The following is a 27984-nucleotide window of genomic DNA, read 5'->3' as shown; positions in this document are numbered from 1 at the left end:
TTTCCTTCATGCCAAACACACCCTGAACATGTTTAGTCAATTATTAAATAGGATTAGATCTGCTAATAACTAAAATACCAGAAATCTTAATTATCCCTTACCAAAATATTTATGGGATCAGCAATTATCCAAATCCAAAATCCACGTCATCACTCATTAGTTCCTTATCTCGTTTACATTATCAGCCCCCGTCACTTTCTCTCCCTGTATATATATATATACCTTCTACAGTTGCGCGTCATTTTTTCAGAATACACAACTGTATTTAATATACTACACACATCTTGTGATATATATGAAGTTTCTATCGGAACTGAGGACGTGTTGTGGCGGCGCCACCGTTACAAAGGCGGTGGAAGGGCTACAGCCGGAGGAAAAAGAGGCGGAGCTAAATCGCTCTGTTGCGACACAAAGTGCACCTTCTCGGAAAAGGAAAGTGAAGAACAGAGGGAATTGGAAACCGGTGCTCCACGTCATCTCCGAAGACAAAACGATTACCGACGTTGATCGTTATAGTTACAATCAAAAGAATGTTAGAATTCCCGGCATTAAAGTAGCCTCAAAAGTAGGCGTCAAATCTGCTGCAAAAGGTCGAGCACCGAAGAAGCACGGCATGAGTTACTGGTATCAACTTGCTCCATCATTTTTCTCTTTTTCTTTTTCTTTTTCTCTAGTTTTTTTGAAAGTCTCCTTTCATCTTCCCTAGTCCTCCATTTTATTATATGTGTTTTATTTTGATTCCACACAGAATTTTAGATGCAAAAAAAAAAAAAAAAAAAAAAAAACTTTAAATCCTGTAGTATATCAAAATCCTTTCAATTTTTAAATTTAAGCATGTCATATCACAAGTGAATATCATTGATGAGAATGAGAATGTTGAAATGAAGACTTGTAAAAATAAATATATTTTTTGGAATAGATTAAAAAAGAAAGTTAGACATATAAATTTAGTATATACTAGTTTATAAAGAGCTTTTTATATAGTATTTGTTTTGCTGAATAAAATTGGTGATTGGAGAAACTTGGAAAACAAAATGTGATTTGCATCATAAAATGTTTTTATAAATCGTATCAGAAGGCGAAGCTGTGGAAGTATTTATCAAATTTCGATCGCATAAGATAAAACGTTTATTATTTCTTTTTCATCCACCAACATAAGCTAATTGAATTAGCTACACTTATTGATAACAAAAGAATAAAATAGTATTGTATAGGGTCAAATTTGACCCTCAGTATCTCTACACCAGTGGGTACGCCCAATGAGTGTACGCCGACCAACGTAGCGGGTACGACTCGGCCGTGAGGACAAAAGCGACATCGTTTAGAACTCAGCGTCCACGATAGGGAGACGTTACCTATTTTTGTAACTTTTTGATTCTTTCGAGGAAGGTCTCCTATTATATAAAGGAGACCTCCACATTGTAAAAGGGGGATCTGATCTAATACAACTCTCTCATTTTTCTGGCTTTCTCTCTCTATATCTCTACCTCTAACGAAAATATCTTATTGGTAAACATTATCACTTTGCAATATCAGATCTACAACAATATTATCATCTTTGCATCTCTAGGTTTATTATATTTGATTACGATTTACCNTCTTTCCGGCGTCTCCTCACTCTTAGAAGTCTCCTCCACAGCCCGAGGGGATGGTGTCGAAGGAGTCGCTCCCCTCGCGGACGCCGCCACAAGCAGCGGTTGAGGAATCTCCGCGGCACCATCACTGGGCGAGCCGCAGGGAATGTATCCATCTTCAGAATCAGTACCCGCCCCAGGTAAGATGACGACGCTCTTTTTCTTCTTCTTAGGGGCGCTCCGACCTGCCAACGCGAATGTCATAACAAATACGTAGGGAATCCCCAAACCGTAGCCAAAGAATTACCTGACGGGCCGTACTGCCGAAGAAATGCAGCCCAGGTACGGCACTCCTCCGCATAGGGTATTATTCTTTCCACCCACGATTTAATGTCATCAACAAGCTGGGGTGGAGAAGCCCTCGCTGCGAATAAAAAAGAGGAAAGAAAAACAAAGGTCACTATGGCCGTATGGTCGAAGGCGCAAGCAGCACTAAAATCTACAAGTAGAAATACTTACGTTCTGGATTCCATCTTTCTGGGAACCCCTCAGGATTCGACACCAGGTGCTCCGTCCTGATGTAGAAATATTTACGCCAAAAGCGACGGTTGGGCTTATCATCGGCTTTAACAACCAAGCCCTTTGCGCCACGACCTTTCAACTGCAGCATGGTACCCCTCAGGTAACCAGCGCTGAACAACTGTAAGAGGTGGTGGACCGAGACGCTGCACCCGGCCCTGGCCGCATAAGTGGTCATGATACGGCACACCTTCAAAGTATAGGGAGTGAGCTGGGCCGGACACACATTGTAAAAACGGCAAAGCTCCTCCACCAGAGGGTAGACTGGAAGGGCGTAACCGATCAAGAACGGGTACTCATAGAAGGTGCAATATCCAGGCCGGTGCACATTGGCATAATCCGTCCCGGCCGGAACCATTTCCACGTGGTCCGGAATATAGTGTGTCTCTCGCAGATCATCTAAATGGGATTGTAGTAAAACGCTGTGCTCCCAGGGAAGATCAGGGCTTTTAGTTGGAAAATCCCTGCGAACGTGCGTCTCCTTCGGAAGGACATTGTCTACGCTGAGAGGAACAAGGGCCTTCTCCGCCTTTTCCCCTTCACCACCGGAAGATGGCGGAACCCTAGACGGGGCATTATCTTTGGCCTTTTTATTATTCTGTCCGCGTTTTGTCATGATTATGCTACTTGAGAAACGAAGCACTGACGATAGGAAGTGTGGTTTCAACAGAAGTGGGAGAGTCCCTCACGAAATAACGGTTACAAGAAAGGAAGGCAAAGGAGTGTATCAGAAAATACTTTTCAGCGGCTTGAAAGTGGAATCAGATCAAACCTCTCTCATACTTATAAGGATAAGTTGCACAGGAATCGAAGAGTCATGATTCAAAACGTGCGCCGGAAACCAAAACGTCACTTCATCATCTGAACCGCCTCGGGGGCAAATATAATGATGATGCATACAGGCGATGACATCATTCCAAAAAGGAAGCCACGCGTCAGCGGCTCAACAACGTCATATGTTTCACTTCATTCATATTGCCGCCCCTGGTCGAGGTCAAATTCTCCTAAGCCGAGGTTCGTATTTCCGCCCGTCGAAGACGCCCACCGAACGCGTCTCCAACGAGCGGAGGGACTAACTGTATAGGGTCAAATTTGACCCTCAGTATCTCTACACCAGTGGGTACGCCCAATAAGTGTACGCCGACCAACGTAGCGGGTACGACTCGGCCGTGAGGACAAAAGCGACATCGTTTAGAACTCAGCGTCCACGATAGGGAGACGTTACCTATTTTTGTAACTTTTTGATTCTTTCGAGGAAGGTCTCCTATTATATAATGGAGACCTCCACATTGTAAAAGGGGGATCTGATCTAATACAACTCTCTCATTTTTCTGGCTTTCTCTCTCTATATCTCTACCTCTAACGAAAATATCTTATTGGTAAACATTATCACTTTGCAATATCAGATCTACAACAATATTATCATCTTTGCATCTCTAGGTTTATTATATTTGATTACGATTTACCCCTTTTCTATTTTTGATTGTTTTATCGCTTACAAAGTATATCGTTAACTTTTGAGCCAAACAAGTATAATGGGCATTTAGTAATCTGATAATTAATAATTTTAAATACATATTAAAATGTTGTTAATATGTTTTTCATTTCTTTCTTTTGTAGAGCTAACCTCTTGTTTTTTTATATGCAGGGAAATGTCATATGCGATTGGCATGCCTGCTTTTTCAGGAACGCTATATTAGTCTTGCGTTCTGTTGTTTTTGTTCATTGTAAATAATTGCTCTTTTTTGCTTTTCCGCTTTCATTTCTTCACTTTTTGTTCACCTACTTGGAGCAGAAAATACTTTTTTTTTTTTAAATATTCTTTTGTACAGAGTTAATAAAATGATCTCAAGTTACATTGCTTCCTCCAATTTCTGTAGCTTGCGATTCTTCCTACGATACAATTTCTTATTTTTCAATTGCAATTAGCTTCATTGCCTGTCGAACAACTTCGTAATTTATAAAATTGTAGAGAAGCTGACATAGTTCTCTTTGACAACGAAATATAGTAGCTGACACATACTTTAGATCTATTCAATTGACAATTGTCAAAATCTGAAGATGAAAATAGGGATATGACAAATAGAACTTTAGATTTATGTTTCTATAACTAATTATATTTTTTATATCCTTTTGAAGTTCTGTAAGTATGTGATTTCGTTGGTAGGAAAAAGAAAGTGTTGATCAGTCGTTGCTCCTCTCTATTTTAATGAAAATGATAAAGGTAGTTTTCCAGGGTCCAAATACTTCTTCATAGCAACTGTTATTGCCGTCTAATTTAAAGAAATATCAAAGGACTTCATAAATCTGCAATTTTTGCAAAGGAAAGTGGATTCTGATCTGGACCCAAAAAAACAAAAAAAAACAAAAAACAAGATTGCGTCGCTCGCCTTATACCCTGTTTTGTCCAAGCTTCTCCTATTGAGCCGTATTTATCATGTTTCATGCTTTTAAAGCTTGTACCTTTTGCTTTACGTGTTGTACAGTTAGTGTTAGTTAGTGGCTCAACTTAGCTGTCAATTAGCTGTCAGTTAGAGTTAGTTAATCTTGTTCTGTACTCGTGTGTATATATACACAGTTACATAGCAATATAAATGTGCAGTTCATTTTCTCATTTCTAAAATCAGTCTTCTCCCTCTTTCTCACGCGAAGCTTCTAGAACTCTTCAATGGAGCTCAATTGAGGGACGAATCACTCGTTCATGGTGTAAATTGACATGGTATCAGAGCACAGAGGCCTTCGATCCATTCGTCTCAGTCGTCTCTTAGTCCAAAAGTGTTTCTCGATTCTGCCCTAATTCCATTCAATTCATACGGTGTAAGTACCTCATTTCGCCATCGATTTAGGTTTTGATTTTTCACCTTCAATTTGAACGCATATTTCTTCAAATTCGACATGGCTGTTACTGATCAAAGCAATGCAACTGGTGCTACTGTAAATGTCGAAACTGTCGCTAATTCTGGAATGGATCCTAGTGTTCATCTCTACTTACATCCTCCAGACAATCCTGGAGCTATGTTAGTCAGTGTAGCTTTTAGTGGAATTGGATATAGTTCATATCGACACGCTATTTTGCGTGGTTTATCTGTTAAGAATAAGACTAGTTTTATCAGTGGAGAATGCAAACGACCTGATCAATCACCTAAATTTCGACAATGGGAACGTTGTGATGATATGGTGACCTCTTGGATTCTTAATTCACTATCAAAGGAAATAGCAGATACTATAGAGTATGCTAGTGATGCAGTTGAACTGTGGAAAGAACAGGAAGTTTGATATGAACAGACAAATGGTGCGAGACTGTACCAAATTCAAAAGGAGATCAATGATTTATCCTAGGGTACTTTGGATATCACTTATTACTATACTCAGTTGAAGAAACTTTGGGAGGAACTGAGCACCTTGAGTGCAAAGACACAATGCAGCTGCCAATGCACTTGTGGTGCCAAGGAAAATATGTGCAAGGCAGAACAGGACAGGAGATTGATTCAATTTCTTATGGGATTAAATGAAGTCTATACAGCAGCAAGAGGTAACATTCTCATGATGAATCCATTACCTTCAATGGAACAAGCCTTCTCCTTACTCATTCAAGATGAGAAGAAATGAGAGATGAAACCTTCAAATCATTTAGCTGCAGAATCCGTTTCCCTTCATGTCAATACTTCAGGAAAAGCCAACAATTTTGGAAACAATAATTTCAGAACCAATTATGCCCCTAATGCTAACTTTCCAAACACTAACAGGACTAGGCCATTATGTGACTATTGCAAGCGCCTAGGTCACACTAAGGATAAATGCTTTAAGCTTCATGGTTACCCTCAGGGCCATAATCAGAACTTCAAGTATAATAAACACAAAAGGGTGCTGGCCAATGCACATATCACTTCTCCTGATGGAACATGTGCTAAAGCAGATGAGTTTGGACCCAAAGATGAAAGCCAAAATCTAAACTTGTCCAAGGAGCAATATGGTCAATTACTTAATATCCTGCAACACTTTCACGGTAACGGTGGAGGAGAAAGCTCAAAGAGTACAAATCATGGGACTGGTGCTGTGAACCTTGCTGTAGGATTCATGCCTTTTGCAGGTTTGATCACTTGTACATTCTCAATTGATTTTGAAAAACTATCTTGTAAATGTTTCAGAACTTGGATTGACACATGGATTTTAGATTCTGGGCATCTCATCATATGACTTTCAATAGATCTTCTTTGCTAGATATTAGAGTATTACCTTATCCTTTGTTGGTTACTCTCCCAAATGGTTACAGAGTTAGGGTGACAGAAATGTGTAGTGTGTCACTTGCTCCTCAAATCACCTTGCATAGAGTCATGTTTGTCCCATCATTTAAATTTAATCTCATATCCATCTCTTCTTTAACTGCCCAACTCAAGTCTTTAATAGCTTTCACTGATACTTGTTGTCTTCTGCAGGCCCCTTCAATGAAGGGGCCTCTGGAGATTGGTAAGATCGGCGATGGGATGTATCTTCTTTGTTCTCTCTGCTTGAAGAATGCTAGTAATGTTTCAATATCTACTCTTTCTGTTTCTTGTATTCCATCCCACACTTATGATGTAAATAGATCCATCTGCAATAAGCCATCTAGTACCTGTGATAAGGACTCTTCACAATGTGATCACCTCTCAAATGTACATAAATCCATTCATAATAAAACTCCTGTTTGTGTTCCCTTTTCTTTCTTGTCTCATGGCAATGATGTGAATGTATTGCGGCATAACAGATTGGGACATGTTCCTTTTGTTAAAATGAAGAGCATTACCACCATTCATGTTACCTTCTTTAACAAACAACTTTTTATGTGTTCTATTTGCTTAATGGCCAGACAGACCAGATTGCCCTTTCCCCAAAGGACTAGCAACACCAAACAGATATTTGATTTGTTACATACTGATCTGTGGGGACCCTATCATATACCTACACATAACAATTATATATACTTTCTTACCATGGTAGATGACCATAGCAGATCCACTTGGACTCACCTCCTATCCAGTAAGAGTAATGCCTTGCAAGTTCTTAAAGCCTTTGTTTCTCTAGTTAAAAACCAATTTCACACAACCATAAAGTCAATCAGATAACACAATGGGTTAGAATTTACTGGTGCAGAAGCAATCTCTTTCTTTCAAGATCAAGTCATTGTCCACCAAAGAACTTGTCCATAAACACCACAACAGAATGGTGTGCTTGAAAGGAAGCATAGGTATCTTTTAGAGACAGCCATGACACTCTTATTTCAGTCAAAGTTGCCTGTGAAGTATTGGGAAGAATGCATTCTAACAGCTACATACCTGATAAACAGATTACCCACTTCTTATCTAAAGAACAAATGCCCTTTTGAACTTCTATACAAGAAGAAGCCAAACTACTCTCACCTTAGGAGTTTTGGCTGCCTGTGCTTTCCTGGCATACCAAAAATACATAAGGACAAGTTTGAGCCCAGAACTGTGCCACATATTTTTGTTGGATATCCTTTTGACACTAAGGGTTATAAAGTGCTATCTGGAATCCAAAAGAATCCACATATCTAGAGATGTAATCTTTCATGAAGATATTTTCCCTTTTGCTATTTCTCCTACTACTGGTTCCATCCCTTCAATCATACATTCAATTCCCTTCATCACTGACCCACATGCTGATGCTCCTCAATACACAACAGACACTTCACTCAGCCAAGATAATGCTAACAATGCATCTGCTGAGTCTATCCTTGATCACTCTGCAGGTTCTCTTTCAGAACCACAGCCTTCTGGTTCTCCTATTGTCACCTTACAAGACTTACCTAACAACACTTTACAAAATCCTTCACCAACTCTAGAGCCTAGGAGATCTGGGAGACAACACAAGCTTCCTACTCACTTGCAAGATTATATTTACATTATACCTCAATTAAAATCCACTCCTCCTTCTGTAGCTAATGATCAATCAACATCCTCCACCTCTCTTAATGCCGTGTTTTCCTTAAACAGTCATATCTCACCTGCATCCTTAATCCATGATGTCAATTGCTTGTGATGAATGTTTGCAATGACTATGAACCATCTCCATATGAGGAAGTTTCACTTAATCCAACATGGCAAGCAACAATGACTCAGGAGTATGAGGCATTACATGTTAATCATACATGGGATGTTGTACCGCTGCCAAGTGGCGAACAAGCTATTGGCTGCAGAAGGGTTTATAAGATAAAATAAAAAGCTAATGGGACAGTGGAAAGATTCAACGCTAGGTTGGTAGTGAAGGGTTATACTCAACAAGCAGGCATAGACTACACTAAGACCTTCAGCCCTGTTGTAAAGATGACAACAGTGAGAGCTTAGTAAAGAAACAATGGCAAATTTTTCAGGTGGATGTAAATAATGCTTTTCTCCATGGGGATCTTCATGAGGAGGTGTATATGCAGATGCCACCAGGGCTGAAACTGATTCTCCAGGCCTAGTCTGCAAGTTGAACAAGTCACTGTATGGCCTTAAACATGCAACCTGGCAACGGTACTATAAGCTGACTGAAGTTTTATGTTCAAGGGGATATGTGTACTCCTTGAATGACTATTCCCTTTTCTATAAGAAGACAGAATACTCCACAATTTATATAGTTGTATATGTAGATGATGTCATTGTTACTGGAACAGATCTTTCAGAGATTGTTCAGCTCAAACATTTCTTGCATGATCAGTTTAAGATCAAGGATCTGGGAAGACTACATTATTTCCTTGGCTTGGAGGTTTTGTATACAGCTGATGGTGTGATCATTTCACAAAGGAAGTTTGCTTTGGATATGCTTAAGGAATTTGATTGCATCTCCTACAGTAGTCTCTCTACTCCTTTTGATCCCAATGAGAAGCTGAGGGCCAAAGAGGGAAGACCATTGTCAGATTCTACATATTACAGAAAACTTGTAGGAAAATTAAACTTCCTCACAAACACTAGATTAGACATAGCTTTCAATGTAAAATATCTTAGTCAATTCATGCAAGATCCCAGAGAACCACATTTGAAGGCTGCCTTTCATCTGCTTAGGTATTTGAAAAGTGATCCCACTCTAGGAATTTTTCTGTCTAATGATTCTGATTGTAGTCTGAAGGGTTACTGTGACTCAGATTGGGCAGTCTGCCCAGATTCTAGGAGATCAGTTACTGGATACATAGTACTACTGGAGAACATTCCAATTTGTTGGAAGTCCAAGAAACAAGAAACAGTTTCCTTGTCATCTACAGAACCAGAATATAGGTCCTTGAGAAAAGTTGTTGGGGAACTGACTTGGTTGTGCAGATACTTCGATGAACTTACTGTCTCTTATCCTAAGCCAGTCTCAGTTTTTTGTGACAGCCAATCTGCTCTGCACATAGCCAAAAATCCTGTTTTCCATGAAAGAACTAAACATATCGAAGTCGAGTGTCATTTTGTGAGAGACAAGCTTCATGAGGGCCTCATTTCCTTACATCAATTGCTACCGGTGCTCAACTAGCAGGTGTACTTACCAAAGCTCTCATTTGTGTCAAACATTCTGCTCTCTTAAGCAAGTTGGGTGAGAAACCTTCACCTCCAACTTGAGGGGCGGGGGGGAGGGGGGGGGGGTATTGAGCTGTATTTATTATGTTTCATGCTTTTATACCTTGTACCTTTAGCTTTACGTGTTGTACAGTTAGTTACAATTACTTAGTGTTAGTTAGTGGCTCAGCTTAGTTGTCAATTAGTTTTCAGTTAGAGTTAGTTAATCTTGTTCTGTACTCGTGTGTATATATACACTGTTACATAGCAATACAAAATGTGCAGTTCATTTTCTCATTTCTGAAATCAGTCTTCTCCCTTTTTCTCACGCGAAGCTTCTAGAGCTCTTCAATGGAGCTCAATCGAGGGACGAATCACTCGTTCATGGTGTAAATTGACATCTCCAAAGTCAAAAGTATTTCTTTTCAAAAACAAAAAGATATTTCTTTTTCAAAGTTGATGTGTTTGATCAAGCTTTTAGAAGAAAAAAAAAGTGTTTAGTAGTAACAGAAGTAGAAAAAAGTAATTTCTCTCCAAAAGTACTTTTGAAAAAAATACACTTAGAATCAGTTTTTAAAAGCTTGGCAAAACACTAATTGCTGTTTAGAAGTCTTTTTCAAGTTATTTAGCCAAACACAAATTGCTTCTCACCAAAAATATTTTTGAGAAAAAACACTTCCCAAAATAAGTTGATTTTTGCATCATTGGCGAAACATGCTATTAGTCTTTTCTTTAGAGGTGCAATATCCTAAAATTTCGGGTTCGCAATCTGTTCCTATAAGGCATGCAAAGAAGGGCATAAATTAGGTAGGAAATAAAGATGTTTAATCATGTAGTTAAATGGATATAAATACAATTCAACATCATAGATCAATCAGTTGTACATTGTCTAGCCAATTGTGTCATTCAGTTATCACCTATATAGGAAAAATCCATTGTCGATTAAGATTGTATCTTTTTTAAATTAAAAATTAAAAACCTCAATTTCAAGACCCAATCAAAATATTTTCTATCGAGATCTTTTTATATATATAAAATATTGCCTTTTCTTAGATAATTATCAAGATATTTATTGAGTAAGCAGAAGTCTTCTTGAAACAAGCTATTCTGGAATAAATGAGCCGTTTATACTTCAAGAACAAGCATAAAAAAAAATTAATTACCTATATCTTAATTTGTTTTAAAAACGAGTCAAGCGTCTTGGATTCAAAATTCAAACAATCTTTCTTGCTATCGAAATCGAAAAAATAATATTCAAGCAGATTCCTAGAGAATGAAGTGAATTTTGGAATGCCTTGAGAAAGCAAGCAAATAACTAGCATGAGGAATGCTTACTGCATTTGAAAGAAAGACAAAATCTAGATATATATAATCATGAGAAATTGAGAATGTTGGGGTTGGTATCAAAATATATATAATCATGAGAATGTTAGTTTTTTTTTTATGAGAATGTCGGGTTGGTACTAGAGAATGTGCTATAAAAGATTTTGTACGGTATTAGAACGTCCTTTGGTTTTATGAATAGCAAACACTGAAGAGTCGGATAAATATAATTCACTACCTACTTCAAAGTCCAAAAGGCAATGGATACTCAACGATTTAAAGTTAAATTAATTTTAAATATAAGATGTATTACTCTTTTCGAAACAAATAAAAAAGGGAAAGAAATCACATAATAGAAGGAATACCTTTTCTCTCCGTGACAGATGCCTAAGCCATACCACTCATTTGCTGGTTTATGCCTTACTTTCCTTTGCCATATTCAAAAAGGAGATAAAAAGTAGGCAAAAAGAAAGCCAAAATAAGTAAGCTTTTGTACTGAAAATATAAGCCTATCTTTAGTGTCATCCAACTCTTATCTCCTTTTAAAGTTGCAAATATAGCATAATATTCGGGTATTAATTTTTATTCCATTATTCAACCTCATCTCATTTAAGATTATATAGTATATTTATTTTCTTGGTACAAGATTATATAAATATTTATGCTTAGCATATATTGCTCGTAATCACATCATATAGAGAGGGAGAGAGCAAGTGGTAACCTTCAATCATTCTTTCTTCCTTTCGAAGATCTTTGAACTCATGAAAATATGGCCAAATTGGTTAAAATCTTGGCTGGTTTGCTGATAGTGGCTTTCGATATAGTGGCTGGGATTCTTGGATATAAAGCAGAAGCATCTGAAAACCAGGTATCAATCGATTAATTTTACAAAGCCTTAACTTCAAATTAATTTGTTGAAATCCATTATATAAATCTTCTCTATTCATTCTGCTCTATAATCGACTCTAGTTCATACAACTTCTAAAGGTATTCGGTGAAGATTTTAAATATTCTCACTTCTTTTTTCAAAACCTGCCACTGTTTCTAACTTCTAAAGGTTCAATGTACATAATCATTTTCGTAAAGAGCAGGAAAAGGAAAGAGAGTCAGCATTTAGTAGGTTTATAGGTGTATAGATATTTAAAAATATAATATTTACTGTAGTACTTTACGTACAAAAGTAGAATTTTTCTATAACAGTTGCATGAAAGTTAAGAAGTTTTTCAAGATTATAATTAACCAAATCTCACCTAAGATCAACAATGCCTCAAGAAAGATTAAAATGGTTGGCTATGTTATCAATTGAAAAGAAATTATTAGAGGAAAGTGATTATAAGAAAATTATTACTATCAACTTTGCATCTAAAAAGCTAGAAAAACAGACTTCAAATAAAAATATATATCATAACTTTCTTTTAAAAATTTAGGCCTCACATTAAACTTTGGCTTTAGACCACATATGCTTGAGCCGCCCCTGTTTGATGATATAAAAATATCCACACAATCATGTCATTTATAGGTAAATCTTTTAATAAGTACAAGTAATAATTGATAATCTTATAAAAATGGAAGGGGTGTCGTCGAAAATTTACACTGTCATTTCTTAAAATTATGTATATATATATTATATAATGAATCTCTTTGCCTTCTTTATATTTTGATACTCCTTAGTAAAAAATCTGGCTCGGTCATTAAGGTTAAAATTCACTTTACTAATAGTGTAAAAAAGTCTTTACCTTGTAAGTATGAACGACTTAAATCCGTTTTTTATGATTGTGAATTGGAGCAGGAAAAGCAGCAGACGCTGTGGTTGTTCGAGTCATGTAACAAGCCAAGCCATGAGGCATTTGTTTTTGGGTTAGCTGCAGCAACTCTGCTTGGAATAGCTCATGTTCTTGCCAACCTTCTCGGAGGCTGCAGTGTTTGTACTACTGATGATATTCGGAAAGCCACCCCTATCAAGCAATTATCAATTGCTTGTCTCGTTTTTACATGGTATGGTATCAAAGAAATAGTTGGTGGGACAATATTGGAACGAGTAACTTAAAATCTTGAATTCACCTCTGACATACTTTTTTCATTTTCTTAATTCCCTTTGGTTTTTCTTCCTGTCACAAGTCTATAAATTTTTGAAACAAGTCTTTTGATTTTCAGGATCATATTTGCAGTAGGATTGGGAATGCTAGTGATTGGGACAAAGGCGAACCACAAGTCAAGAACTTCGTGTGGTTTCATACATCATAATTACCTATCCATTGGTGGAATTTTGTGTTTTGTTCATGCCCTCTTTTCTGTTGCATATTATGTCGCAGCTAGTCAAAATCTGGCATAACTTATGAAGATAAGATACTTTGAGCAGATGAAAGTTTTTGAGATGTTCTAGACCAATGGTATATGCATATTTATGTTGAACAACTAACTGTAACCTGTGTTTTGCACTACACAAGGTTGACTAGTTTTGACTAAAATAAATTGAGATAAAGGGTAAGTGTGGAACAGACAAAGCAAGGAGGCGGCGATGAAGAGAAGTCTATAGCCAACACACAAAGCAGAGAGCAGAAGTCCAAATGGGAACAACATGTTTAAGAGCTCATTTCACTTGAAATAATTTACCTATAAACCAGAACAACTTAAGAACGATAACTGTCTGATTTTTATGATGCTCTGCATCATACTGGACAATATAGGTTCTAGAAATTATGATATTGGCTCTAATTGCACATGTTTTTTTAGAAATGGTGTTAGAAATTTGATTGCACATCCAACTCTTGACCTTGTTGTACAGTTTGTATCATGGAATTGGCAATAGTAAGGTGTTTCATTCTCAAAATAATGCGAGAATTTGCATTAAAACAGACTAAGAGTTGAGTCTTCAAAGTGTTTGTGCACCTGCTTTCCATTAAAAACAGTTATCCCAACATGACAAAGGAAAATGCTCCTTACTTAATGAAGTTCTATTTTTTGTAAATTTTACGTTGGACTTTGAGTAGCAGCAAAAGGCATATCTGTATTAAAAGTTAAAATCTTTTTAAACTAGTCAAACTTTCAAAATCTATTTAAGAATGTTGTTTAACTTTCAAATTATACCACTCAAGATAACAGGTAAAAGGTTTGTTGTATCTTAAATTAATTTATATACACTAACACTATAAAAACATTATGCAATTAAGTAACTCAAAAGATTATATAGGTAAGTGTAACTCTTATAATGACGATTGTACCATAAAATTTATCAGTGTATATACAATAATAAAAATAGTGTTTTATGTCATTCTCAAAAGTCAAGCAATCATTCTTTTGAAAAAGTTTTTATAGGCGCCTAGCTCAAGCATTCTCTCATATTCTGTTTCAGTATTCAGTTTTTCTAATAAAACCTTCCACAGATTAAGACCACCACAAATTCATATTAACCTCTCACCAACAAACCAAAAGAAGCAAAATTTAAGGAATTCATATCAGTTTCTTCTGTAGTAGAAATAAAGGAGTGCAGATATAATAACAATGAAAATAGCAACAATAATGAATCTTGACTAAAAGCTAGCAGGATTAATATTCCAGTAACAAAAAGGAAAAACATTAGCATAAATTATTGTCCCAACCACCAAATTTTTATGTTCCTATACAAATCAAAAAAATAAATATATCAAACATAATCTAAAAGCTCCAAGAAAACTAATTCAGTAAGTACCTGTAACTTTTTGCACAAAAAAAGGAACATGTATAAGCCGTCAATTTCTACTTACCTCTCGTTGCCCAGCCACCAATTTACAATTCTCCCTAATCAAATCTAACCTCTTTATCTTCAAATCAGTTTCTTTCTCCTGCAGTTTCTTCAACTTTTCCTCCAAATTCCTCATTGTATCACTACCAACCGAACTCATATTTTTCTTCATCACATTAAAAGTTGCAGCCAAATGGGGATACTTGAACTGAAAATTCAGTTGATCTTGATCATCTATTTCACCACTAGCCGCCACCTCTTTTACAACAATCTCTTTCTCAACTTCCTTTAGTTTTGTAAAGGTATCATTAACTTGATCCCTCTCGCTGTTCACATTCTTAACAAGCCTATTAATAATCCCACCACTAATCTTGCCACCATATATTTTCTTTGAAAATTCATAGACTAAATAATCATCACCCCATAGTTTCTTAGAAAGCTCAAGATTAAATAATCATGAGGATTAGTGAAAACAGGGTCCTGTCCTTTCTTCTCCAAATTAGCAAACAACTTCCTTTTCAACCTCCTAACCTTATCATTCATCCTAAACCTATCAACTTTGACTTGCAATTTTTCAGCGATGAAGTAGTAGAAAGAGTACATGTCTACATAAGGCCGGCGTTTTGCATATTCGGAGGACTTGAACTCAATCAAACCTTTAAGTAGAGTTATCAGGTCTTCATCACCCCACTTGGGTGGAGGCTTTCTCCACGGAAAATCACATGACGACTTGAGCTTTTTACTCTGCTCATCATCAGTTTGAGTCTCTTCTTGGGGTCTCTTTAATGGGGTAGTATGATACCAATTTGATAGGTATCGAGAATGGAACAAGGATTAAGAAGAAGAAACTGAGAAATAGGAGAAGAAGAAGTTGAGGCAGTCGACGAGAAGAGCAGAAATAATGAAATAGAAGAGAGGATTTGGGACAATTTTCTGTATATTCATATCACTAATCAATTACAATAGTCTCATTTATATCTAGGATCATATAACAACAGAATTCTAGGTGGGAAATGCAAAGTTTGCTTCTAACAGCATTTCCCGCCATTATTACATTTAAATTCTAACTAGTTTTTGAAACTCTAACTAATTTTTAATTTTTGAATTCGTCTACTTGGCATCCTCGTTGGCATCCACGTTGGCTCCTTATGCTGATTGTGTATCAATACCCTCCCCATGAAGAACACCCTTGTCCTCAAGGGTGAAATGAGGAAAGCGGGTGCGAAGGATAGAAGCCAACTCCCATGTAGCTTGGGATGCGTCAAGATCCTTCCATTTGATCAAACATTGAGCCACTGCCCTGTTACCTTTCTTAATGAGACGTCTGCTTATGAATGCTTCAGGTTGAGGACATAAGGGACTCGCCAAGTCCAAAACTGGAGGATGAATGATGGTGGAGGGAAGGTCATAACAGCGTTTGAGTTGAGACACATGGAATGTGGGATGTAATTGGACCTCTGGTGGAAATAGTAAGGTGTAGGCAACCGCTCCTACCTTCTTAACGATGGGATAGGGTCCAAAATACTTAGAAGTCAACTTGTGATATGGGGAAATAGAAAGTGTGGACTGCCTATAAGGCTGTAGCTTCACAAAAACCCAATCACCCTCAGAAAAGACTCTATCAGTTCTGTGGAGGTTGGACTGAGTTTGCATACGCTGTTGAGCTCGACCAAGATGAAATTTTGCTAGCTGAAGCTTAAACTCGCGAACTAAAAAAATATCTTCTACTTGATCCACAGAAGAGTCCCCAGGAAGATAAGGAAGATGAATTGGAGGAAGATAGCCATAAAGAAGTTCAAAAGGAGAAGTCTTGATGGCTGAATGTGGGGTAGAATTGTACCACCATTCAGCAATAGAGAGGAAGGAACCCCAATCCTTGGGTGAATCAGAACAAAAGCATCGAAGGTAAGTTTCGAGGCAGCGGTTCAAAACTTCACTTTGACCATCTGTTTGAGGGTGGTAAGCTGTAGAAGTATGAATAGAAACACCTTGGATAGACATAAATTCCTTCCAAAAAGCACTAATGAAGATAGGATCTCTATCACTAGTAATGGAAGCAGGGAATCCATGTAGCTTAAAAATAGAATCCAAGAAGGTATGGGCCAAGGACTGAGCTGTGTAAGGGTGAGCTAAGGCAATGAAATGGCCATACTTGGTGAGTCGATCAACAATAACCCAAATGACAGTGTTGCCCATAGACTTAGGCAGTCCCTCAATAAAATCCATGTTGATATCTGTCCAAGGAAGGGAAGGAATAGCGAATGGTTGCAGCAACCCAGGAGAAGCTGAGTTGTCATACTTGTTTCTCTGACAAACATCACATTTATGAATGAAATCCAGAATATCTTGACGGATACCCTTCCAATAGAAGTAGCCCATGACCTTCCTAGTAGTAGCATCAACCCCTAAATGGCCACCTGTAGGAGTGGAATGCCATAGACTGAGGATATGTTGCCTTAAGGCAGGGTCCTTCCCAATGACCAACTTACCTTTTCTTCTAAGTTGGTTGTTAAGCCAAGTAAATTGTTTATGAGGAGTATGTTGCAAAGAAGAAATAAGAGCACTGAGCTCAGGATCAGAAGACCATAAGGATGCAATAGAATGCCATAACTCAGAGCTCACAGAAGAAACCATCAAGGACATCAGTTCAGCACCAGAAACTCTGGAAAGAGCATCAGCAGCCACATTTTCTTTCCCTTTTTTACACTGGATTTCAAAATCAAAGGGAAGCAGCTTGGCTAACCATCTCAATTGGGAGTCAGTGTGGAGCTTTTGATCCAGTAGATATTTTAAAGCCTTTTGGTCAGTTCTAACAATGAAATGCTGGTTCATCAGATAATGTGACCACTTGGTGACAGCAAACACCAAGGCAAGCAGCTCCCTCTCATAGACTGATAAAGCTAGGTGTCTAGGAGCTAGACCCTTACTAATAAAAGCAAAAGGGTGATCATTTTGCATAAGAACAGCCCCTATACCAGTACCACTTGCATCAGTTTCAACCACAAAAGGAATTGAGTAATCAGGTAAGGCTAGCACAGGTGCTGAAGTAAGGGCCTTTTTCAAAGCAGAAAAAGCTTGAGCTGCAGATGGTGACCATTTAAAGTTATCCTATTTAAGCAACTCAGTAAGAGGTCTACTGATTAAGCCATAGCTTTTAATGAATTTTCTGTAATAACCAGCCAAACCTAACAACCCTCTCAACTGTTTGACACTAGTAGGAATAGGCCAATCCTGGACAGCCATGATCTTTTTGGGATCAGTGGAAACACCCTTACTTGAGATAAAATGGGCCAAGTACTCCACGCAAGACACACCAAAGAGTTTTGAACCATGACATCAAACACCTGTTGTAGATGTATAACATGTTCATCAAGGGACTTGCTGTATATAAGGATGTCATCAAAGAAAACCAACACAAATTTTCGAATATAGAGCTGGAACACATGATTCATGAGGCACTGGAATGTAGATGGGGCATTAGTTAAGCCAAAGGGCATAACTAGATACTCATAGTGGCCTAAGTGAGTCTTAAAAGCTGTCTTAGGAATATCACTAGGTAACATCCTTATCTGGTGGTAGCCTGATCGAAGGTCTATTTTAGAGAATATTATTGCACCTGCTAATTCATCTAACAGATCATCAATAATGGGAATAGGGAACTTGTCCTTAATAGTACACTGATTGAGCTCTCTATAGTCAACACATAGTCTCCAAGACCCATCCTTCTTACCAACCAACACTACTGGAGAAGCAAAAGGACTGTTACTATATTGAATTATACCCTGCTGCAGCATGTCTCTAATCAACTGCTCAATAATGTCCTTTTTCATTGAAGAATACCTATATGGTCTCCTGCTAATTGGCTTAGTACCAGGTTGTAAGGGAATACTATGATCAAAAACACCCCTAGTTGGAGGCAATGTAGTGGGTTCTGTAAAGAGCTGAGAATACTGGAGGATGAGGTGCTGGATATCAGGTGAAGGATGAAGTTCATCAGGAAGGTGCAATGCATAAGACTGACCCATAGGTTGGCAAGCATGAACAGACTGTTGCACATGTAACATAAGCAGCTGAATATGCTGACTACCCTTTTTGTTTATGGACTTGGGACTGGATGATTTGCATTCATCAGATACTCCCTTAAGAAGATGATGCTTCCCTTGGTAATTGAAGGACATAGTTAAAGTAGTGTAATCCATGGTAACTGGTCCCAATGTTTTCATCCATAAAGCTCCCAATACCAAATCATATCTGCCCACAGGAAACACTATTAAATCAGAACAATAAGTAGTACCCTGCAGCATCCACTGAAAATTTCTCACTACAACTGATGTGGCTTCCAGAGAGTTATTACCAAGACTAACATACCCCACCTTGGTAGGAGTAATATCACATCCCAACCTTTTTGCAGACTCACAATCAATAAAGTTGTGAGTGCTTCCACCATCTAATAGGATCTGTAGAGGCTGCTTGTTGCTATATCCAGTCACAAGAATTGTCTGTGCTCCCTTGATTCCACTCAGTGCACATAATGAAATCATGGGAGTGTCTTCCCCAGTTGCAGTCCATTCTTCTCTGCCTTCATCATCAGTTTTCACTACATCTCTTTCATGACTTAGGTCCTCACCATAATCTAAGTCTAGTATGAACAGTTGCTTTGGAAGGTTACACTTATGTCCAACTGTATATTTATCATCACAAAAATAGCATAAACCTTGTGCTCTCATAGACTGCATTTCAGCAGGAGAAATAGTCCTTCTGGTCTTGGTTGCATTTAAAGGTCTAGGAGCAGGTAATCCCACTTTGGGAGGTAACACAGTAGAGGGAGTAGGAAGCTTAGCTGTTGTGCCTTCAAAAGCAGGTTTCCTTAGATTAACTGAGGTTTGACCACCATAATTGGATCTCATTATTCTGGAATTAGCTGCTAATGTTGCTTCAGCTAATCGAGCAAGTCGATAAGTTTTAGACAGGGTTTGAGGCTCATGCATCTTTACAGAATGCACTAATTCCTCTTTAAGTCCTCCAAGGAAACAAGAAATAGCTTGATTAACAGACAAATCACATTAAGCTAACAAACGTGCAAAGGCAAATTGATATTCCCTCACTGAACCTGTCTGCCTTAACTGCTTAAGTTCTAACATAGGATCAGAAAATTCTTCACTGAATGTCTCGATTAAGGCAGCTATGTATTCATTCCAGTCAAGTGCATCACTTGAATCCCTACATTTCAAGTAATATTGATGCCATTCTAAGGCTTCATCATCCAAATTCATAGCTACTAGAATCATCCTTTGATTAAGTGGAGTTTTATCAACAGAAAAATATTGCTCAATCCTATAGAGCCACGTTTTCAAATTTTCGCCATTGAATCGAGGAAAATTGAGGTTATGATTACGGATAGCATGCCCAGTATAAGGGTTTGGCCCTAGAATACCTGGCCCAGATTGCGAAACCTTATCTCTACCTGATGAATTTGAAGCATTGTCCTTTGATTGTTGATGCAATTGCCATCCATCGAAGGAGTTCTTCAGCGAGTTTACTAAATGTAGTAATTCTGTGTGCCTTCGATCCAATTCATCTCGTAATTCCTGTTGCTTTTGAGTCATTTCCTCCTTGAGATCTAACTGTTGAGCAGCTAAGTCCTCATATGACTCCTGCCAGTCAGCTGACTGATTCTCAGTGATTGGATCAACAGCCTTACGTGGTCCCATTACGACGAGCTCTGATACCAATTGATACCAATTTGATAGGTATCGAGAATGGAACAAGGATTAAGAAGAAGAAACTGAGAAATAGGAGAAGAAGAAGTTGAGGCAGTCGACGAGAAGAGCAGAAATAATGAAATAGAAGAGAGGATTTGGGACAATTTTCTGTATATTCATATCACTAATCAATTACAATAGTCTCATTTATATCTAGGATCATATAACAACAGAATTCTAGGTGGGAAATGCAAAGTTTGCTTCTAACTGCATTTCCCGCCATTATTACATTTAAATTCTAACTAGTTTTTGAAACTCTAACTAATTTTTAATTTTTGAATTCGTCTACTTGGCATCCTCATTGGCATCCACGTTGGCTCCTTATGCTGATTGTGTATCATAGTACTGGAATTGCTGGTGATGTGGGATTGCTCTAAGTCGGAATCAGATTCAGACTCAGAAGAATCCAGACGCCGGCGTAAGTGGGGTTGGTCTAAGTCGGAATTTGAAGAACTGGAGTCGTCTGAACTGGAAGAGAGTAGAGGGGAGGCTTAGGCTTTTGACTGTTAAGGGTACTGAATTTCTTTTTCATTGGGGCTTGTCGGGTTGGCATTTTCTTCTTGTGTTTCATCCTTTCTCGGTCCCGCTTGAGTTGAATGAAGAGAGAATATATTGCTGGGCTTTTCCTTGTTTTAGTACTACTACTACACTCCTAGTAATTCGAACTGTTTCTTTTGCTTCAAGTTTCAGTAACCGACTTCCCTGCATACTTTCTGACATTCTTTAATATGGTAATTAAATAGTTATCCGGATATTTATATCTAATTAAACAATTAATTTTAAAAATGTATGTGTATAAGATGCCTTATATTCGTTGGCTTGCTGTAAAATTTGATGCCAATAAGTATTTACCTTATTTAATATGTCAATTCTAACATCTATTATAGTCTTATATAAAATTATTTTGCAACTGTAGACATCAAAGTTATAAGAGAAATATATATTTTTAGTCATTTCCAAAATAATTGCCATTAATTTTTTTTTATATAAGTGTAGTATATACATATTGTTATATTGTTCTTAGTTAACAAATACAATTAGTTACAACTGATCGGTCAATTTTATATTTTTTCAAATTATATTGGTATAAAAAATACATACTACCAAATTTGAGATAAATCTTAAATTCAAGATGCATTGACTTAAATTAATATTTTGAGTTAATAAAGTTGAATTAATTATCTAAGTTAAAATTAGTGAAATCCAATCACGTTTGGGTTCTACCATTATATTGGCTCTCTAAAGATAAGCCTAGCCATGTTCTTAAACTTCAAGGGTGTGTTTGGTATATTTTTCTGGAAAAAAGTGATTTATCACTTTTCTTTTTGTTTGGTTGATGAGTGGAAAAAATTTTTCGGAAAAAAAATTCTAGTGTTTATTTAGAGATTAGGAAATAATTTTTTTATGTTACTCTCCTCACCCCCTTCCCCAAATCCCCATGTTTTCTGTGCTCCCCTTCCCCCAACCTACACAACGTTTTTAGGACTCTATTTTCTTCAAGAATTTAATTAATCTTGTAAAAATTCACACAAACACAAAGGGACTAAGAAAATACTTATATTGTTGAAATGAAAGAAAATACCTTTTACTACATCATTTTGTTGAATGAAAGAAATATTTTTTTCTACATCATGAAAAGACACAACTTTTTTTTTTTGTTTAAATGAAAGCAAATACTTTTTTCACTTCATGAAAAAAAAACTCATTTTGTTGAACTGAAAAAGAAAGTACTCTATCTATGACATGAAAAGAAAGTACTCTTATTAATATTTTCGTTTAGGGTGGGGTTGGGGGAGGGTTTATGTGGGTGTGGGGGGGTACAGGGGAGGGTGGGGTGTGGGGGAGTTTGTGGGGATGGGGAATAGGGTTGGAAGGTTGAGGAAGAGTTTTGAAAAATATTTTCCCTTTTCTTGATAGGAAAAATATTTTTCTCCAATTGAAGGAAAATGAGTTCACGAGGAAAATATTTTCCAAAATATTTAAGCCAACCAAACGTGGAAAAATTGAAGAATATTTTAGGAACTCACCCTAAATGTCCAAGGATTTTTTGTAGTCTTTTACATCCGAAAAACCTAGCGTACACTCATAACAAGGGAAAGGTCTGCGTACACACTACCCTCCCCAGACCCCACACGTGGGATTATACTGGGTTGTTGTTGTACACTTATAACAAGGGATCACATATATTCCTTTGAAGACATTTTTATTAGTGGAGGTTTTATAGGGTAAAATATGCTATGCCAAGTTGCCGCCTAAAAGAATGACACGTGGAACCTAAGGTTAGGGATCAGAACCGAAGATAATTATCTCGTTTATCACCGGAAGGAATGACACTCATAAAGAGACAATAAATACCCTCCGCCCGATAGCATTTAATGGAGAATATTCCATAGCATTTAGTGCATTGCCGTTACAAAAGGATATGGCATTCATGCCTACCATTACGCACTCTTCAATGGCCCTCATAGTTGGCATTGAAGAGGGGCTTGGTCCTAGGTCCTTATTCCATAGATGTAACTATAAATAGTGAGCTCTATCATTGTAAAGGGGCGACATTTTTCTGGCAAACTTACACTATAATCGATTAAAAGCTTTATACAATTTTACTTTCATGTTCCTTGTTTTCTTCATTGTTGTGCCCGGAAGCCCTTCTCCCAGAATTATTGTTTCTGCTATTGTGTCCTCATTTCAAGGCTAAGTATTGTTTATTTCTTTAATTATTTTATTATTTCAGGATTGAATTAGTTCACTTGTCTAGAAACTACGTATAAATTCAACTATTCCATTTTACGGCTAAACAGTTTAGCGCTCACCGTGGGGCCTAGACAGGCGTGTAATTAAGTTGATCCTTGCCTCTTTTACTACGTGTTTTGATTATTTGTCTTAGCAAAAATCATAAAAAATGGAGATAACGGTGTTAACAACACACATAATCCTGAGGTTGGAGGAGACCAGCCTCATTTCAAGGATTCAATTAGCGACACCTACAATGAGGAAAATGATGCCACGCCGGTCCACGACAAGCGATACCCGCGACATGTTCGAGAGACAACTTCCGATGATGCTGAAGAGGAGCATGCTGTTTATCCGATAAGGGTCCTACAAGAGCAACAAGCAATCATTCTAGGCCATCTCACACAGCAGGATAAGATTATGATAGAGTTGAAGCAGGCATTATCGGGGGCTTCCAATAATGTGAGTAGACGATATCTAGTTCCTCTCGGTGCTCCCGGAAATCAAACAACACAGAGGGTCGACAACAACACCCGAATGGGCGAGATTGGTTCCAATAGGGCTAGGAGGAGCCGATCCAGACCCAATAATGAAAACGATCCCTTCAAGAATGAACTCTTACGGTTTATGAAAGAAGTGAACGCCCACATGGACCAAATCCCAGGCGCACCACCAGTGTTGAAAGGTCCGGATTCAAAGAAGTATACTCAGTTGTCGTACAAACCAAGCGCGACACCAGAATTAATTCCGAAGCGGTTTAAAATGCCTGACGTGCTAAAGTATGATGGAACTTCAGACCTTCAGCAGCATATTACCACCTAAACAACGGCGGTGAAGGGGAATGATTTAGCTCCCCACGAGATTGAATTCGTTTTGCTGAAAAAATTTGGAGAGACTCTCACGAGGGGAGCCTTGACATGGTATTCGTTGTTACCCGAGCACTCCATAGATTCCTTTGAGATTCTTGCGGACTCTTTTATTAAGGCCCATGCTGGGGCTAGAAATGAGTAGGCCTGAAAGGCCGACATATTCAGAATTGCATAAGGAGAATCCGAGTTGCTGCGGGAATTTGTCACCCGATTCTAAAAGGAGAGGATGTTGCTCCAGGCTGTTCCGGACGAATGGGCGGCTGAAGCATTCACCAAGGGGTTGAATCCGAGAAGTTCAGATACTTCCTGGAAACTGAAGGAAAGCTTGCTTCAGTTCCAAGCAACGGCTTAGGCGGATGTCCACAACTGGTACAAATTGAAGATAAGGATCGAAGATGATCAGGTTGGCTTCCCGTCATCGGCAAAAGGATGAGAGAAGAATAAAGAAAAATCAAAATACGATTTCGACACAGACAGACGGTCTTTGAGGGGCCGGTTTTTGCCCTACGAACAAACCGAAGGCCGCGACTGAGGCTTCTAGTCAGCAGACCGGTTCGCTACCGACAGAAGGATTGATCGAGTCGGAATAATAGATCGCTACAGGACAAAGAAGCGTCAGCTATGCGGGATCCTTCTTACCCCAGACTTTGAGAATTCAATTTCAATGTCAGTGTAGTAGAGTTGGTATCAGCAATGAAAAAACATCAAAGAAGCACGGTTCCGAGGCCGATGAAATCCGATCGCAGCCATAGGGATCCCAACTTATAGCGTGAATACCACAGGGCGAATGGCCACCGAACTGGGGACTGTTGACATCTCTAGGAAGAAGTAGCGACATTGTTGAAGAATGGTCAAAGAATTATTAAGTGATCGGGCCAAGAACAACTACGGTCGCAACCGGGATAACGTGGAACCCTCGAAAGTAGGAGAAGATCCCCTGTACCAGACGATTAACATGATCTTCGGAGGGAACAAAATCAAAGGGGTCACCTTCTCGGCAGCAAAAAGATGAAAGTATCAGTAACCTATAGCAAGAGACTTTGTGAAGTCGCCGAAGATGACATCACTTTTACGGAAGTGGACGCAGATGGATTGCTGCTACCGCACAGCGATGCACTGGTAATTTCTTTAAATGTGCTATACTTTAAAATCAAACGTGTTCTAGTGGATCCAGGGAGTTCGACCAATATCATACAATGGAAAGTATTGGAGCAAGCTAAACTCACCGGAAGCATCATTCTGGCCATAAAACTCCTCGCCGGGTTCAACCTCGCGAGCGTGACAACCCGAGAAGAGATTTTGTTGCCCACGAACGCCGAAGGAGTGATGATAATGACTTTTTTTGAAGTGGTAGATGGTGATATGGGATATAATATTATTCTGGGAAGACCATGGTTGCACGAGATGAGAGTTGTACTATCAACGTAGCATCAGTTGCTAAAATTTCCAACGCTCGAAGGAATTAAACAGATAAGGGCAATCGTCGGCAAAGGAGATGAATGCGATTTTGGTCTCCAGTAGCAAAGTAGAGGAGCACGCGACATAGCAATTACAGGAACCGATGCCGGCTCCCGAATCAGATGAAGTTAGCCCGGGGGTAGAAGCATCGGAATCTTATCAAGTGCCAAGGTATTTTCAGGTACCAGAAGAGACGGATGCAACAAAATCCATGGCAAAAGAGCTCGAACAAGTTTCATTGTTTGAAAAGCTCCTAGAACGGAAATTCCACTTGGGAATCGGACAACGCCTCGAACTCAGGTCTGGCTTTATTGAATTTCTTAAATCTAATGCGGAATGTCTTGCATGGTCCCATGCGGACATGGAAGGTATCCTTACGGAGGTGGCCGTACACAAGCTAAGTTTGGATGCCAACATACCTCCGGTAAGACAAAAGAAACGTCCTATTGCGGAGGCCAGGAATAAACTCGTCAAAGAAGAGGTAACTTGCTTACTTGATATTGATTCGCTTCGAGAGGTAAAGTATCCAAACTGGATAGCTAATGTAGTAGTAGTTCTTAAGAAGAACAATAAATTCGCTTGTGCGTAGATTATAAGGATTTGAATCAGGCGTGCCCAAAAGAATCATTCCCTCTGCCAAACATCGATCAAATGACCAATGTGACGGCCAGGCATGAGTTAATGAGTTTCCTCAATGCTTATTCCGGGTACAACCAAATTAAGATAAACCTGGAGGATCAGGAAAAGACTTCGTTCATAACGAATTTCGGCACATATTGCTATAATGTGATGCATTTCGAGTTGAAGAACGCCAGAGCCACTTATCAGCGGCTCATAAACAAGATGTTTGAAAAACAAATAGGGAGAACAATGGAAGTTTATATAGTCGATATGCTCGTTAAGTCATTGAATGCAGGTGACCACCTTAAGCATCTACAAGAAACCTTTGACATCCTGAGGAAGAATAATATAAAGCTTAACCCCGAGAAATCTGCATTCAGGGTGAGCTCTAGCAAGTTCCTAGGATTTCTGGTATCATAAAGGAGGATTGAGGTAAATCCTGAAAAGATCAAGGTCATCGAGGACATCACAGACCAACTGTCAAATGTGAAAGAAGTCTAAAGGCTCACGGGGAGACTGGCCGCTTTGAGCAGGTTCATTTCCCGATCGTCAGAGAAATGCCACCATTTCTTCACACTACTCAAAAAGAAAAACAGCTTCGAATGGACCCTAGAGTTCCAACAGGCTTTGAGAGATTTGAAACGATACTTTTCAAACCCTTTGTTACTTTCGAAACCGAAGGAAGGTGAAACACCGTTGATCTACCTCGAAGTCTCGGAAGTAGCGGTAAGTGCAGTTTTAGTCCATTAGGACGAAGGCATGCAATCTCCCATTTATTACGTTAGTAAAATTTTAACGGGAGCAGAAACTCGCTGCCCGCATTTGGAGAAGTTGGTCTTAGCTCTCGAAGTCGCCGCTCGAAAGATGAGGCCCAACTTTCAAAGTCACTCGATAGCCGTGGTGACCACTTTTCCTCTACGGAACATCCTTCAAAAACCCGAATTCTTGGGTAGATTGGTCAAATGGGCCGTCGAAATGAGTGAATTCGACATAGAATATAAACCAAGGACTGCAATTAAGTCACAAGTCTTGGCTGACTTTGTGGCCGATTTAGTCCGGGATTGCAGCCCCTAGCAACCAGGGGCGGTAATGGTGTCAGAATCGACATCGGGAATTTGGAACTTATTTAGGGACAGAGCCTCCAACGTAAAATGGTCCGGGTTTGGCATAGTATTAACCACGCCTTCGGGAGAAACCCTAAGGCAAGCCATCAGAATGGTCCCTTTAACTAACAATGAAGCAGAGTATGAGACTTTGATTTTAGGACTCGAACTGGCCTGGACTAGACTTCGAGGTCATAGAAATCAAGTACGACTCACAACTGGTGGTAAATCAGGTCTACAGGATCTTCGAAACCAAAGAGGAGTGCATGCAACAATAAGTGGTAAAGGTCCAGGCTCTGTTGGCTCGATTTTGGGAGTGGTCGATTACTCAAATCTCGAGGGAAGAAAATGTAGAAGCAAATGCATTGGCTAACCTCGTTTCATCAACAAAAATTAAGGGATCAGAGTTCTGGACGGTAGTATTACTGATGCACTCGGTCTTGGATACAGAGATCTACTACAAGGTAAATACGACTAGTTTGGTCTGGGACTGGAGGAATGAGATCATCGATTATCTCGAGCACGGAAAATCTCCCGAAGATGCCAAGGCATCCTGGTCGCTACGTGTCAAAGCAGCGCGGTATAGCTTCAAAAAAGGCCAATTGTACAGAAAATCCTTCCAAGGACCACTGGCCCGTTGTTTGGGAGCATTCGAAGCTAATTACATTATGCGAGAAGTCCACAAAGGGATATGCGGAAACCACTCGGGCACAGACTCCTTAGTGTTAAA

At 38.7% G+C, this 27984-nt stretch overlaps 5 protein-coding genes across 5 annotated transcripts; 4 read left to right on the top strand and 1 right to left on the bottom strand.

Moving 5' to 3' along the window:
- On the top strand, positions 238–4017 carry LOC109226324. The gene is made up of 2 exons (XM_019391112.1): positions 238–624; positions 3802–4017. Exons 1-2 carry the CDS (start codon positions 296–298, stop codon positions 3851–3853), a joined length of 381 nt encoding a protein of 126 aa, XP_019246657.1. The 5' UTR covers positions 238–295; the 3' UTR covers positions 3854–4017.
- Positions 8505–9641, top strand: LOC109226062 (uncharacterized mitochondrial protein AtMg00810-like). The gene is made up of 2 exons (XM_019390865.1): positions 8505–8526; positions 8578–9641. Exons 1-2 carry the CDS (start codon positions 8505–8507, stop codon positions 9639–9641), a joined length of 1086 nt encoding a protein of 361 aa, XP_019246410.1.
- Positions 11465–13840, top strand: LOC109225534. The gene is made up of 3 exons (XM_019390238.1): positions 11465–11855; positions 12777–12982; positions 13142–13840. The coding sequence occupies exons 1-3, from the start codon at positions 11757–11759 to the stop codon at positions 13317–13319; spliced, it is 483 nt and encodes a 160-aa protein (XP_019245783.1). The 5' UTR covers positions 11465–11756; the 3' UTR covers positions 13320–13840.
- Positions 14518–15756, bottom strand: LOC109226061 (STOREKEEPER protein-like). The gene is made up of 4 exons (XM_019390864.1): positions 15742–15756; positions 15240–15488; positions 14731–15147; positions 14518–14604 (listed from the first exon to the last, which is right to left on the bottom strand). Exons 1-4 carry the CDS (start codon positions 15754–15756, stop codon positions 14518–14520), a joined length of 768 nt encoding a protein of 255 aa, XP_019246409.1.
- LOC109226059 lies at positions 25081–25500 on the top strand. The gene has a single exon (XM_019390863.1). It carries the CDS (start codon positions 25081–25083, stop codon positions 25498–25500), a length of 420 nt encoding a protein of 139 aa, XP_019246408.1.

This window comes from Nicotiana attenuata, chromosome 5, assembly GCF_001879085.1.
Source record: "Nicotiana attenuata strain UT chromosome 5, NIATTr2, whole genome shotgun sequence".
Lineage (NCBI taxonomy): Eukaryota > Viridiplantae > Streptophyta > Magnoliopsida > Solanales > Solanaceae > Nicotiana > Nicotiana attenuata.
This window is presented reverse-complemented; position numbering and strand designations above follow the sequence as displayed.